General features: G+C 41.2%; 1 protein-coding gene across 5 annotated transcripts in view; it reads left to right on the top strand.

Moving 5' to 3' along the window:
* TTC27 (tetratricopeptide repeat domain 27) overlaps positions 1-16,381 on the top strand; it is a 179,702-nt gene that overhangs the window by 84,306 nt on the left and 79,015 nt on the right. For all 5 annotated transcript variants that reach the window (XM_073214488.1, XM_073214494.1, XM_073214504.1 and 2 more), the window contains 2 exons: positions 5,427-5,522; positions 9,571-9,693. In XM_073214488.1, coding sequence (XP_073070589.1) covers positions 5,427-5,522; positions 9,571-9,693 — 219 coding nt within the window. The remainder of the gene's footprint in view (positions 1-5,426; positions 5,523-9,570; positions 9,694-16,381) is intronic.

Below are 16,381 nucleotides of genomic sequence, written 5' to 3'. Positions count from 1 at the left end.
TGTTCTTTCTCCTCCTCCCAGTTATGGAAGACTTTAAAGGCCACTGTTAGGATCTCAGTCTGTGGGGTAGCGGGGCCCTGTTCTAACTTTTTGAGTTTAGCTTTAATGTCGGGGTAGCTTTGAGCTAGGAAGTATGTCATAAGGACCTGTCTTCCTTCAGGTGTTTCTGGGTCCAGGCTGGTATACTGTAATAGGGCTTGAGTGAGTCTGTCTAAGAACTCAGAGGGGGTTTTGTCTCTCTTTTGAATTATGTTTTGGAGCTTTTGAAAATTGACTACTTTATGAGCTGCCTTTTTCAGACCTGCTATTAAGCAGGAGGCAAAAATATCTCGAGAGCGGAGGCCCATGGCCGTGTTATAATCTCAGTGTGGGTCTTGTTCAGGGACAGTAGTGGGGCCAGGGGGATAGGTGGGGTCAGTCCTGTGGATTTCGGTAGCGTGCATCTGGGCGAAGTCCCAAACTCATCTACGCTCTTCAGGGAGGAGAGTATTGGCCAGGAGCATGAAAATGTCATGATGCGTGAGGCTGTAAGACTGGAGGGTCCATTGAAACTCCCTGATGTATGTCGTGGGATCAGTGGAAAAGGAACCTAGGCGTTTCTCTAGTTGGGCTAAATCTCCTAAGGAGAAAGGGACGTGAACGCGCACAATGCCTTCAGATCCTGCTACCTCCCGGAGGGGGGCAATAATTTTGGGAGGCCCTCGGGACTGAGTCTGAGGGGGACTGAAGGGTTCTGGCTCAGTCTGTGGGGGAGTGACGCGGTCTAGCCGTGCCTAGTCGAGCAGGTCCTGAAGTGCGGAAGGGGGTCAAAGAAAATAAAGAAGGATAGAATCAGACTCACCTGTCGCCAGCTAGCTGCCCAGCTACTTGCCTCTGTTGGCTAGTTGGGCTTGAACTCATGACTCAGAGGTTAAGAGTCCCATGCTCTGCTAACTGAGCTACAGCAGGGCTCCAGTTAATTGCTTATGGAATGCGTAAACAGAATGTTCTTTGTTCTCCATTCCTGCTACATCGGCAAGTGGGGGAAGGGCATATTTAGAAGCAGGGGTGGTGTTTCTACACATCTTCAAGGTCTCCCTATTTTCAGAGTGAGGAGTCTTGGCAAGATATGTTTATGTGGACAGATAACTTCTAAGGACGGCTCTGGTTGTTCTCTAGCTTGTGCTTTCCCATGCTGTGTTCAGACATGGGGGAAGGTGCTTTCCCATTCTCCCTACAAACATGTGAGAAGACAAAGGCGGTCCCTAACAGGGGAGAAACAGGTGATGAGGGCAAAGACGGAGGAGGCCCCTGGGACCTAGTTAAAGTGGGGGGCTGAAAGGCTCAGGCTTAATCTGCGGGGGACGAAGGCGGAGGAGGTGAGATGGGGGTGGAGATGGTGGGGGAGGAGGGGAGAAGGGCTGTTGTAGGAGAAGAAGGGGAAGGGAGTGAACGGGAGGCTTCTGCGGGGCGGGAGGCTTCTGCGGGGGCAGCGGCTTGCAGGCTAGGAGAACTTGGGAGGGGGCGGGGGGGGGGGAGGTGGAGGCGGAAAGCTTCGATATAGGGAATCTGCTTCCATTTTTTCAGGCGCTGGCAGTAGTTAAAGAGATCGCAAGTGATGTTAGGATCAAGAGTTCCCCCTGTGGGCCATTGGTTGTTATTGTCTAGGGGGTATGTTGGCCAATCTTGGGAGCAATATTTACGGAGAACTTTTGGTTTTATATCAGGCGTCAGGGAGAGGGTAGCCAGATGCTTAAGCAGGCATTCAAGAGGTGAACTTTCAGGGAGGGATGAGGAGGCTCCCATGGCTAAAGGACAGAGAAGGAGACAAACAGGGGAAGATGAACAGAGATCCTCGGACTGGAAGCCGACCGTAAGGAGACAAAGGGTGTCCCCGATGATCCTTGGTGGTCTGGGGAAACTTGGATACGAGTCGGAATTTCTTAGGAAGTGTGGGTCGTCACCCAGACTTCCCTAAGAAGGCAGTTTGCCGGAGTCACGAGGTACCAAGCGCTAGGAGTTTTCGGCAGACAGAACAGATTTCGGCGGATGGAGCAGAAGGAGGAGGGGGGGGAAGGGAGCGTTCTCATCCACAAAGGAGTCACCTCGTTTATGGCTGTTGGAGGGGGGGATCTGAGAGTCTGCCGCAGCCGTGAAGGCCTGAGGCGGGGATTTATGGCTGTTGGAGGAGTGGCCTGAGGGTCTGCCGCAGCCATGAAGGCCTGAGGCGGGGAGAGTTCCCTCCTCGTCCCCGAGTGTCAGGTCCTTGCCGGAAGATCACGGTCAATGGCACTGCGATAGCTCGGAGAAGAGTGGCCCACCCCAGGGAAATTTTGCTTAAAAAGTTTCAGCACTGATGGAAGGGACGGTGAATGCGTTTATGACTGTCGGAGGAGGGGCCTGAGGGTCTGCCGCAGCCATAAAGGCTTGAGGCGGGGATTTATGGCTGTTGGAGGAGGGGCCTGAGGGTCCGCCGCAGCCGTGAAGGCCTGAGGTGGGAAGAGTTCCCTCCTCATCCCCGAGCATCAGGACCTTGCCGGACCATCGCAGTCAATGGCACTGCGATAGGTCCGGGAAGAGTATCCCACTCCGGGGGGGGAAAACTTACCTAAAGGCCAGAGAGGAGTGGTGAGTGTGATGAGCCAGTGCCGGAAAAAGAGGACGAGGGCAAGCTGCTGCTGGTGTCGGGGGGAAGACGGGGCCCAGTTGGGGTGTCCCATCTCCCGGGTTTCAGCACCAATGAAAGGAAAGGAGCGACACATAGCAGCAATTCACTGGAGAATTCTGTTTTATTAGGGGAAGGTGCTGGGTTATATAGGAATGGGCATGAATTGATTGAGGTGTCACTTCTACGGGACTGGTGGCTGTTGGCTAGGTACTGGGATTGGGAGGGGGGCGAGAGGTGATTGGGCTTCAGGTGGCACCGGCGGGAACCGAGGACCCTGAAGAGAAGCCGGAAGTTTGCCATCTTACTGGTGGGGGCCCTTCAATTATTAAATAAGCATTAGATATTTTTTCTTTCTAAGAAAGAAAAAAATTTGATAGAAAAAATTTTCCCCCTTTTGATGAAATAATTTAGTGAACTGTTCATTTATGTATTGCAACCATATGTATTCAGCCCAAAGTTTTTCTTCTCTTATCTCCCTCCTACAACCAAACAGCTTTGGCCAGAAGCATGCAACCTTTTTGCTATTAAGTTTCTCTTAAGTAAGGCCAGAAAGCTTTAAAAATACTTTGACCAAGATGGTTTAGGTGTCTGGTTATGTCTCAGTTTGTTCTCAAAGGCACGATTGAATAACATCTTGGATTGTCAAAGAAGTGATGTAATGAGTGTTTTCTCATTCTACAGGACATTCTCAGGATAACACATATATCTCCCACCAGTACAATATGGAGAACACCCCATTTAGGGGGAGTTTCCCCGCTCAGAAACTAGTCTTGTTTTGGGCTTATAGTGGAATGTTAAATCTTGTCCTTTTCTTTCTTCTGAGGAAGATTGGACTTGCTACCTTGTATTTTTTTTATTTAAAATTTTCAGTTTTAAAAATTAATTTGATAAAAGCTTGAAACAATTTCAAGCTTACAGAAAAGTTGCAAGTACAGTACAACTGTCTTGTATCCTGAAGTATAGGAGAGTAAGCTGCCAACCTGGCACTTCCTCATCCTCAAACACAAGGACATTCTCTTATATAACCACAGGCTCTGTTGGCATTGAAAATTAACTGACATTGTTACCATTTAATCTTCATAAGACAGGCCTGTGAAAACTAGTCAATTAAAAAAAATTGAGTACTGTATTATGTAAAAGGTGATGATTATTTGCAGTTGAGAGAAAGTCTAAGGATATCAGAAAAAATATATACAGTGACTGTAAACTGAATGACAATTTGAGAGGCAGGTGAAGATGACAGGGCTGCGGAAATGTACTTGCCTCGAAACTCCAGAGTGTGTCTAATTCACTTAGATGTTGAATATGTGAGCTTTTGTGATGACTGATCACTTTGATGCCGGGGTTCTTGTTTGCGGAGCCGAAGAATGAGCTTCACAGTCAAGGTAGGAGAGCAAGGGGACAAGAGAGTCTGTAGTGGTGCATTGTCTAGGGGGGTTTTATAGACGGTTGAGGATTTTTCGAGAACATGAAAAAAACTTAGGGGCGTGGACTTGTTAAGTGGTCCCTGAATATTTAGAATTAACTTAACACAAGAAACTTCCTCTGATGATTTCTCCCTCAGATACCTGCATCTTGGTCTGGGGGCATATGAAACAAGGCCACCTGCTCAGCCCCCAAGGTGGGCTGAGGTATTGTTTACTAAAGAGTAAGTTAAGAATTTCTAACGTCTTAACTTCTTGGGTATTAAAATGCAATCTTATCTTTAAGGTGGAATCCTTCCTGCCTTTTACTGTGTTGTTTATGCCTGGGCTAACCTGCTAAATTAGTTGCCCAGTTTGCAAAATCACTTCATCAGATCTGAAGGAGAAAGACAGCACTTAGGCCTGGGCCTTTTAGCATGCTAAAGAGAACCTTACACATGATTATAAATCGTTAGCATAATAAAACATGTGCTACTCTTCTTTATCTGGGGAACATGAACTGATTTCACTGAAGAATGATTCTAGAGCTCAATGTTTAACATAGAGTTTTAACAGGGGGGTTTCCTTGCATGTAGTTACATTGCTCGGACTGCAAATATCCTTCCCTGCCCCCTCCGGAGGCCCTCACCCTATTCTGACTGCATTTATGGTCCCTGTCTCAACTTGACCACCAGATAGTGTGAGCCTTTGACTTTGCCATTTGCCTTGGTACTTTTTCAGTCAGCCCCTAGGTCTTACTGGTCTGCTTCTTGATGTGGCTTCTGGAAGGTCAGTTATTCAGTACCAGTGTAGGTATTTTAGTTCAGCAGAATTAAATTCTTCAATGCATGCAGCTTACAACTGTCCACTCTATCTTAAGAATGGTCTCATGTGAATGAATGTCCCAGCTCATAGTTCTGTTGCTGAAGGGTGAGAAAACTTGCTCTTTGTGACCAAATACACCCAACTTTTGCTGTCTGTTTATTCCTGAGAAAGTAGTCTTAATGAAGTTCTTCATATGATTTTTCTCTGATTTATATTAGAAAGTGCCATTGTCAAAGTGAAGTTTTTGTTATGAAGTATGCTAAAGAATTTTTTTTCTTAGAAAAAGTAGAAAGACTGATTAATAAGGCTAGTTCTTTGAAAGAACTATTATAGGAAATTTTAGTTTTAAAAACTATTTTCCTGATAAGTTTTTTGAGTACATGTTTACATAAACAATTAATTTTAATGTTTTTTTTAACGTTTAAAGAAATTCAAGAAAAAATTTACATATCCCATTGCCTCATCAAACTGACTTGTGTTCTTTAATAAACAATCTTGTTTATATTAAGTTACTACACATACAGGTTCTGATTATGATATGTACTCTTAAGGCTCTTGCAGACCAATTTGAAGATAAGACTACATCTGTATTGGAACGTCTGAAGATTTTCTACTGCTGTCATGTACCACCTCATTGGGCCATTCAGGTACTTTTGTTGTTTGTCATTGGGTTTGGAAAATACTTTGCGTTGTTAGGGTCCCGGCTTCCTAGGCTTCTCCAGAGAACAAACTACACAGTCATAGAGATGTAAATTCAAGCAAAGTCTTTATTCAGCCAGCTAGCTGGGGTCCGTCAGTGGTCTCACTGTCAGCCCGTCGCAGTGGGTCTCAACAAGGACCCCGAGCACTCAGAGCCAAGGGTTTATATAGCATTTTCAAAGCACTTAACTCATAGTAATTTTCCACAACTATACATTATTCTTGCAAGACATACATCCTGGGGTTAAGCAAGGGCAGGATAAGACTACTCCTCAATGGTTAGGGAGGTTCTGCACGATAAGCTTGGTATGTAAGATTAACTGACCAAGGGTCACAGCTGCCCACCACCCGGTGCTCATGATTAACTTGTTTTTCAAGGCCTTACCCAGTTCCAGTTTTTCTTTCTAAGTCACATACTCAGAAAATGGCTTCTAGGCCTTTAAGATGTCTATGCTTATGCTAACCTATTTCTATTCTTACAGCGTTTGAAAGATAAATGCATTAGAAAAGAAAAGAGTTATTTCAAATTTATGTTTGAGTTTTCAAGTATTCCAGTGAAAAGAATAAAAATATCTACCTGGGGATTGCCAACTACTTCAGATTGCTATTTTGTTTAAAATGATACTGGATTTTTAAAATGTTTTTAAAAGAATTTAAAACTAGATTAAATAGAATCTTTGAAATTATATAATAGAATCACAGATGCTTTCGTTTTCAAAATGACTTTTTATATTTTTAAAAACCCATAAAGGACTTTCTGCCAAAGAGTGAACCTTTTAACCAAGTTGTTTACAAAAAGTAAAAGAAAGCATTTATTTGATACTCTGTATTATGAGGTATTTTTACCTACTCCCCTCTTTCTGAGTATATGAGAATACCTAGTGTAGCTCCAAAAGCCTCATGTTAGGGTAAAGACTCTAGCCCTCTCTCCTGTGGTTCTCTTGTGTTTACAGGTGTGCTTCCCCTACTTTATAAATTTTTTAGTACTGAAGGCAACTTAAAATCTATTCCAGTTTCTTAATTTTACAGAGAAAAAAATTGAGGCCCAGTGTAATTAACTACACTTTTCCAGTGTAGGTCACATAGTTGTTCATAATCTAGATCTCTATTTTCTAAACTTTTGGTCTAGTTTAAATTCTTTTCTTATCTCTTCATTGGGTTGTAATTATACCAGCTAATAATATCAAACGTTTACTCCGCACTTAGGATGAGGCATGCACTTTGTTCTGCATTTCATATACATTATCTTCTTTTGTTGCAACAGTTGTGTGAAATACCTGCATTTTACACATGAGGCATCTATGGCACAGAGAAATTAAATGGAGTCAATTGGTGCCAGCCAGAAATTTCTATGTGATTTAGTAATTATTGCCTTTTTAACCAGCTTCCTATCCTCTCTCCCTTTTGGATTATGCACATAGGTACAGATTTAGAATTATAAATGCCAACCCATCTTTCATGACTCAGAATCCCCATTATAAGATTTCTTAGAGTAGAGCATATTCTTAAGTACCATGTAAACCAGGGTTATTACACATGGAATTCACTTATCTATTGAAAGAGTCTCAATAAAACAGGAAAATAAAAGGCTTGGTTATATCATTTCAAGAGGAGTAGTTTTTTCATCAGGAAGGTGTTAACAACTGGAACTTCTTAGCGTGTTTTTGGCCCTGATTTGTAAAATTTGTTAAATGCTTTATCCTACATGACTTGTGGATAAACATCTTAGACTCTGAGCTGTTACTCTGACAATACATGTGTTGATGGTGTAGCTTTTAATCTGTTTCTGAACCGAAGCATTTGGAAATTAAATACAGTTCAAATAGAATTTAGGCTAAATGTTTATTTTGTCTATTTAGGAAGCAGTCGATTTTGGAATCTTTAGGCAGTTAGGTAAACATTCCCTTTCATTATGAAATTAAATGGTTTTTTTCTTTATGATAGGGAGTATCTGTATCTTTCTGTATGATATTTAAAGGGTAAAAAAAAACATAGTTCATTATAAAAAGAGAATTAGTCTACTTTGCTACTAGGTAGCTGTACCAGCTTAGATGCCCTAACTTTCTTCATCTACTAAATGAAAAGATTAGACTACTTACTGTATGAGCACTGAGATTTATTCCAGCTCCCACAAGCTATGTTCATTTTTAAAAATATTCAATCAGTTACCCTAAAATAGCAAATTCTTCTATTCTTCATGGGATACAGAAGAATTAGATCAAGATCATCACCTTTATTTATTATTATATTAGCTTATAATGTTTAGGTATATTTCATTTTATTTTTTAATTTTGTCAGTCCCAAATTTTCCATATCCATTAGCTTCTCAATTATTTATTATGTATTGAATTTTGAAAAAGTAGTAAAAGTATAATTAAGAGAAAACAACACAGTTCTCACTAATATGAAACCATACCTTATTCAGGAACCTCACCTACTTTTTAAACTTTTCTAACATTTTTTTCCATTCCTTCAGGGTGGACCACTTACAAACCACAATATGTTTGTTTTTAAATATGTTTAACCTTCACTGACCATCTCACAACTTGCCTCTTTTTATCTGCCGAGGACTGGAAAATTAGATAGCTGAGTTTTTTAGAATGTGCTAAAAATAAATCTAAGTAGACCTGACAAAGAGCCAGAGATATCCTCCTGAATAAAGTACGTGAGGACTAATGCATAGATTTTATGTCACTTATGTAGACTGTTTAGAATTTTTATTATTTATTTATCTGAGTTCAATTTCCTTTTTTCTGCTATTTTAAGATACAATTAACATATGATGGTGTGTTAGTTTTAGGTATGCAGCACAATTTGATGTATCTATATATTGTGAAATGATTACCCCAATAAGTATAGTTAATATCCATCACCTCATAGTTACAAATGTTTTTTCTTATTATGAGAAATTTTAAGATCTACTCCCTTAGTAACTTTCCAATGTACAATACAGTATTGTTAACTGTTAACTGTAGTCACCATGCTGCTTATTACATCCAAAAACTTAACTTATCTTACAAATAGAATTTTGACCACTTACAGCTGTTTCCATACCCCCACCACTTTCTCCCACCTCTTGCAACCAGCAGTCTGTTTTCTGTTTCTATGAATTTGATATTTTTAGATTCCACATATGTGAGATCATACAATATTTGTCTTTGTCTGTCTGTCTTATTTCAATTAGCATTGATACCTTCAAGGTCTATCTGTGTTGTCACAAATGGCTGGATTTCCTTTTTTACTGCTTTATAATATATTCCACAGTATATGTACACTTCACATTTTCTGTATCCATTCATCCATCAATGGATCAATGGACGGTTAGGTTGTTTCATATCTTGGCTATTATATATAAGGCTGCAGTGAACACAGGGGTACGGATATCTCTCTGAGATAGTAATTTTGTTTTCTTTGGCTATATACCCAGAGGTGGGATTGCTGAATCATATGGTAGTTCTATTTTTAATTTTTTGGGAACCTTCCTTACTGTTTTCCATAGTGGCTGTACTAATCTCCATTCCCACCAACAGTGCACGAGGGTTCTTTTTTCTCCATATCCTCATCAACACTTAATCTCTTATCTTTTTGGTAATAGGCATTTTACCTAGAGTTTTTAAAGCTGATTTATTGGGTGTCAGCTTTACAAATCAGAGATTGTTTTATATAGAATCTCTAGGTAAGAAAGAAATACCGACTTTGCTTTTTGTTTTCATCTGAGTTTTGGGAAAAAAAATTTGATACATTTGTTGAGTATTTGGAATAGCTTCTATATAATCTTTTAATTGCTTACCCCTATAAAGAAGCTTGCTAAAATAAAGGTAAGTATTGAATCATTGCAAATTCCTTAGTAGAAATTGAATTATAGAAATTATACATTTGTTATAATAAGCAGAACATTTTTGCCAAATAACGCAGAGTAATCTGTCTTGAAGTGACAGATTGGGCATAGCTGCACAGAAACAGGAATGTTCATTATTGGCACTTGATTTTTTTTAGCGCCAACTTGGAAGTTTTCTCTTTGAGTTGGGATGTACCAGTTCAGCCCTTCAGATATTTGAGAAGCTGGAAATGTGGGAAGATGTTGTCATTTGTTATGAAAGAGCTGGGCAGCATGGGAAGGTAGGTGATGTGATTGTAAAATTCTGCATACTAGTGCGAACCTTCTATCTTTGAGCATCTTCTGACTTGCTTTTTGTTTTTCTAAACCCACTTTTGCCAATAGTTCACTTACATTCCTTTTGCACTTTTTCCCCATAAATCTTTTTAATGATTTATCTGGTTCCTGTTTGGGTGGGTTATTTTATGCATATGCATGTGTATGTATATATAAAAGAGAAAAGCAGGCTAAAATTGATAGGATATTTAAGACTGCATAGTTAAAGCTTTAAAGACTGAATTTTGATCTCTTCCTTTTACTAACTCACCTCCTGAGGGACAACTTCAAAGTGAGACATTAGGAATTATTTTAAGCAACAGTGGATTGCCTGATGATCAGAGGCTGTGGGCATGAAGGGAGGTTTCCAAGGAGGGAGAGCAGCTGGCTTGGTCTGTAGAAGAAAATGCCAAGGGTGTGGAAAGCCCCCACTTGGGGCAGAAGAGTTGTCAGGTGTGTAGTACACAGTTAATTAAATTGGGTCATCAGGAATAATGTTGTGGTGTTTGTATCTGTTATTAATCTATTGTTTTTGCTCCTCATAAATGAACAGAATTTTAAAACAAGGGCCTCTGCATTGTATTTGTTAAAACTGACATATTGGAATCATGTTAATTTTGGTTAAGATTTTATATGACTAAATTTCTATCATAATAAATATAATACAGAGTTAAAACCTACAAATTGGATCATTTAAATCTATGGTCAATCTTTTACCATCATCTTAAAAAGAAATAGGGTTTCAAGTGTATGTGTGTTTTTTAAATGCCTTCCTAAACATGTCTGTTTTAGACTAGTAGAAAAAGTTACATTCCTCTCACTAGTCACTAATGGTAGTGAAGGTTTGAGTTGTATTGACTTAAGGAGAAACCAGCCTTTGCTGTAGAAGATTACAGAATTTTAATACTTCCATCCTGGGAAAGAACTCCCTAATCATCCATTCCAGTTCCCTCCTTTTCCAAGTAAGGAAAGGAATCTGTAATAATTTGCCTTAGGTCACACAGCCAGTCACTGATTGTTAGCTTGAGAGGCCACGTGTAATGGCTAAAAGTACAGCCTCTAGGCCCAGGCTGCCTGGATCCCAGTGCGAGCTCTGCCATGTGTAGGCTTTGTGAGGCTGGGCAGGTTACTCGTGACCTTCACCCAGTGTCCTCATCTGGAGCCACATAGTCTACCTCCCTTACAGGTTTCTGTGACGTAATATATGTAAAGTACATAGGATGGTACTTTCCTCCTAGTGCTATGTGCTTGTTGGCCACTATCACTGCTGTAATTCTAGGACTTCATTTATTTACTCTTTTTGACCTTTCCTTTCTGAATTTTGCATTTATCTAACACTTTATGGCATCTTCCATTTGCTGTCAGTCAGGTGGCCATCTGGCAAAGTTGTCATTGCCTTTGCTTATACAAGCTTAGTCATAGCTGTATTTAGTGTTATCATTTCAATTGAGTTATATGTATAGTTTCAGTGCTACATATTTTAGATTTAATTGCCATTTAAAATATCTTCAGAAAGATTTCATTAAGGTTTTGTTGCCATGCAGCTGTGTCTGGGGAGGTCTCTCCCTGCACATTAGGTGAAAGTTCAACCCGGACGGGGGAGGATTCTTGACTCTGATCAAGAAAGAATTCATGAGCAGGCTGGAGGAGTGTAGGTAAGGAAGGAATTCATTAAAGCAAGAGTAGTAGTTCATGGCAGCAGCTATGCAGGCAGTAGAGAGCAAGAAAGAGCAGATGGAAGGAAGGAAAGTTCACTGAACTCCTGCTCAGCATAGGGCATATCCCTTGCCAACTCCTGAAACCAGTGGCACCTGGCATCATGTGTCTGCTAGAATCTGCATAGTGTGGGAAATAAGTCCCTACTATCCCAGGATTGGGGGCTTGGCAGAGCTTGATGGAGTGAAATTATGTTCTGAGAATTTACCAAAGCAAAGAAAGGAGATCTTCGGGCAGGCAACTAAAAAGCATGATCTTAACAGCTGCAGTCCTGTCTGGGTCACCCAGGAGAAAGGAACTTACAAGCCCAAATCAGAGATCTTAGTAGCCCCTCCCTGCTGGTCTGAAGTAGGACAAAGAGAGTGAAGGTCTTTTATGTTGGTCAGTAAATAAATAATAACTGTATAGAATTATCACAGTTTTTGAAATAGTAATTTTTGAAATAATTGGTAAATCACAAACACTCAAAGCATGCTTTGAAATAGTAAATTTAATTATCTTTAGAAAATATGGAAAGTAGAAACTATCTGATTGCAGAAAAAAAACATAATGCATCCATTCCCTTCAGAGAATAGATTTGATTATGTCCTGTAAAATAGTTGTGGTATTATTATTATTTTTTTAATATACATAAGCTTATAAGAATGTCTTATAATAATGATAAATTTCCATGTTTCTAATTACTCTAGAAAATGTGTTTGTAACTCCGTGGGGAAAATATGTTCCCAGCCCGGGGCAAATAACCTTTAAAGCCAAGATCAGTCAAAGGAGGAAATAAACTGGGGGAAACCTGTTCATTGCTTACAAGCGAGCATCCATTTCTGCTTATCTGTGTCTCTCGTGACCAGCCTGCAAAAAGGGACCCCATCAACCTCTCTGGTTCAGATATGCCCTTGCTGCCCCTTGCAGTCATGTATAGATATCGACTACTTCTCTCCACCCATTGGAATCACCTATTGATATGGAGATGGATTAAGGCCAGGTAAGAGATTCTGGAAATATTGCAATTTTGCCCACAGTTCACCCCTCCAGAAATCTTGCCTCACAATCTACTCATTCCCCATCTTCCGCAATGGCCCCTGTGCCAGAAAACCAGAGCACTCTAACCAAACTAATAACATACAATAACAACAGCAATAAAATCATGATAATCTTCAATCCAGAGGATTCAGCTAGGTTCAAAGTCCTATGCAGATTAAGTCTGTCCATAGCTCACCCATTCCACAGGCAGTCAGTAGCTGAACAGGTAGGGAGTTCAGAGCAATCATCATGCAGCAGCTGAAGCCAGGGGGTGGGTCCAGGCTACAGGGACTGTAGAAGAAAATAACCTTAAGGGCAATAAGATTACACTACCATAGGCAAATCTTATCTATCAGGTAGGATGCATGCAGTATCTCCTCCTGGTCTGGTATATATACCAAACCTTTACCCCCTACCTGTGGGAGTTATAGATAGATCAATCAATATACAGGGCTATGGGAGGTATATGCACTGGCCATAAAGATAAAACAAAACTTCCCTGTAAGATGCTGTTACTTCATGGATGTTTTGAGTACACTACTGTGATATTTGGGGGCCATTCTGCTATTGCTCCACGAACACACAGGAGGCTGGCTTCCTGGCCTTTTCCCCAAGGTGCCAGAAGGGCTAGCCATCACTAGTCCATATGTCAAAATGTCCAGGGCCATGTCCACTCAACAGAGTCTTCAGAGTTTAACACATCTGGGGCTGGTAGCAGGATATTGTTCTGTTAGCCATATCCTGGCTTCAATAATTCCTGTTTGATTTGCACATACAGAGTTATATAGGAGAAGCAGCAATGTGTGCTAGCATGTCCACAGGTCTCAAGGCCCCTTTTTGGGGCTTCTCATTCAAACTCTGTAACACTCATCCTGGGTATGGGGCAGAGCATGGAGTGCTCCACAACCTGGGAAGGGGGCGACTCCTCCCCCTGAGGAGCCCACAGTTGTTATGTTTTTATTTGCTTAATTACAACTGGGCAGGCCTTTAATATGAGATGGGCTGGTGCCTTGGGCGGTGGCCTCAGCAACAGTTCTGCCCTTGGCTCCACCCCTTCATCCTCCCCCAGCATCCTCTCTACTGTCTCCAGGGCTGAAGGCACTACTCCTTCCTCCCTCTCCCTCATGGCCTCCTGCAACATGGATCCTCCTTCTGCCTCCTCCCTCGTTGCTAACGTATCTTCCAGGAGCTCAGCTTGTCTTCTCCATAACTCTCTCTCTTTCTTAAGGACATCACATAGATCATCACCCAACTCCTCCAGGTGACACCAAAGTTTGTTTCTCTCCTGCCAAAGTGTCTCTCTCCTTCATAACCCTTTCCAAAGTGTCTCTCTCCTTCATAACCCTTTCCACTGTCTCGAGAAAACAAACATCCTACAATCCTGGCTGCTACACAGCCATGCAGGGCCTTTAGGCACTCTTCTATCTCATGGAGGGTTAATTCCACAGCTTCTAGTGTCTTCACCCTTCTGCAGTTCTGGGAAAGGGCCCACCTGTCTAGGAGGTGCTTTACCCAAGACCAGTTTCCCAATAGGGGCTACCCAAGTAGAATTCCCCTGGATTGGGGGTTCCCAGGTGAAGCCACACCGTGGGTGGTCCCCCACTGCTGGAGCCACTGGAGCCTTCCCACCATTCACACCATTCTGGGCATCTCCTCACCATCTCTAGGGGCAGCCTGCCCAAGCATTGCACCCTTGAAAACAGATTTCTGGTTCAGAGGTACTGCTGACTGCCGCCAGGTGTAATGCTGTGGGAGTGGGAGGGGCAGGGGGAATGTGTTCCCAACCCAGGGTAAAAAAAACCTTTGAAGCCAAAATCAGTCAAAGGGAGAAGTAAAGTGGGAGAAACCTGTTTATTGCATATAAGCAGTCATCCATTTCTGCCTGTCCACGTCTTTCACAACCTGGCTGCAAAAAGTGACCCCACTCAACCTCTCCAGCCCAGGTATGCCCTCACTCACCCTTGGAATCACCTATTCGTATGGAGGTGGACTACTTCTCTTCACCCCTTGGAATCTCCTATTGATATAGTGGGCGAGAGATTCTGGAAATATTGCAGTTTTACCCACAGTGTGTATCTTAATTTATGAATGTATAATCATTTACTTTATCATAGCTTTTTGTGAGTTACAACCAAACCTCCCTCAAAGTCTTAATTTTAACGGTTGATTTTAGCGTTTCATTTGCCATATAAAAGACTTCTCTTACCTGTTTTTCTTATGCTATTGTGGATAAAATTGTAGTATTTCCAGAGCCTGGCTTTGGTACATCTGCATATCAACAGGGTTCAGAGGTGGAGAGAAGTATGGCTTTAGTGCATTTGCATATTTCCTCAGGGGTGGAGAAACATCTCCATATCAGTGGGTAATTACCTGGGCAACAGAGGGCTTATCTGTACCTGAGAGGTGAGGGGGAGGGCCAGTGTGGTTGCTGCTGGAGCAGAGAAGAAAGACGGCCTGGGACTGCAGTTTGTGAGCAATTAACGGATTTTAAACTTTATTTCTCCCTTTGACTGATTTTGGTTTTTAGAGGTATTTTGCCCCGGGATTTCCTTTCCCCAGACTTACAGCTATATTTGCAGATCAGTTTAACCATAGACCTTAAAATGTTTTGCTTCAAGTTGGAAGCACATGTTTTATTTCTAAGACAACTGAGACTCTTTTAGTATTTGGTCATGTGCCAGAAGTTGTCACCACATTTTGATTTAACCAGAAGTTTGTGATATTATAATTCTTGCATTTAGTGCTTAATGGTATGATTTATTTTTAAAAGGCAAATTGGGGGAATAATCTAATTCTAATTATTGTGTTCTGGTGCTCATGTTTGCACCCCACTCTTCTAGGGTCTCTGACTTTCTAATTTTGAAACTAGCTACAGAAATTCTCATTATTTAATGGCCATTGGCAAAATAGCTAAGATTAATTTTGCTTGACTGTGGGGTCAGGTCTGGTTTTCTTATTGTTAGCATTTAATTTTTTAAAGTTATTTGGCCCAGTTACACCAGTTTCCCCAAGTCAGTGGACAAATTCTTATTTTGTTTAGCAAGTTTGATCCCTGAATGAATGAGAAAGACTGAGCTGCCATTAGCTGCCAGTAGGGAGGGGAGTGAAGGGAATGGAGAGATAAGGGTTGGGACCTTACTTTGTTTTCTCTCATTTCTAAGAAACAAGGCTTACCTGAGATTGTAGAGCCTTTCTTTTTATTATGCTACATTTGCAGATCACTGTAGCCTCGGGCTCTTAGAAAGTTTCCTTTAAATTGCAAGTAAGCATTTTATTTATAGAACAGTTGAAATTCTTTAGCAGTTGGTTTTGTTTTGTTTTTTTATTTTGAGGGGGAGAGAGTTTCTTCATATGATTTAAAAGATTTCCCACAAGTTCTTTTCCCACACTGCAGCCAGAGTGATCCTCCTAAAAGACAAATCTGATCATGTCATTCCCACTCTGCAGTAACTTCCCTTTGTCTCCGGGATTAAGTTGGACATCTTTATTTTAGCATGACTGGTTTACTGACCACTTCATTATCTGACTACTGCTTACATTGATAAGGGCATTGTCCCCTGCCCTTTTATTGCTGTTTCATCCCCCTTTGTACTGACTTGGTGAGGTTGCACTCAAAGTTCCAGTGGGACTAAACTACTTGTAATTTCTTGACTTTGCAGCATTGTTTCATTTCAGGACCTTTGTACATGCTATTGTCTGTGTAGATCTTGTCCTCATTCAGCTATCTCCTACTTATTCAGGTTTCTCTTGGTGATTACTTTCTACCATGATCTTTCTCCAATACCTCCATCCCAGGTTTGGTGGTATTCACCTATGTGTTCCTGTGAGCACCCTGCACTACTCTAATATCCCATTTGGTGGCTTAACCACACCTACTAAACTGTAAGCTGTTTAAGAACCAGATTTATTCCTGTGTTA

This window comes from Manis javanica, chromosome 1 (genome assembly GCF_040802235.1).
Source record: "Manis javanica isolate MJ-LG chromosome 1, MJ_LKY, whole genome shotgun sequence".
Taxonomy (NCBI): Eukaryota; Metazoa; Chordata; class Mammalia; order Pholidota; family Manidae; genus Manis; species Manis javanica.
This window is presented reverse-complemented; position numbering and strand designations above follow the sequence as displayed.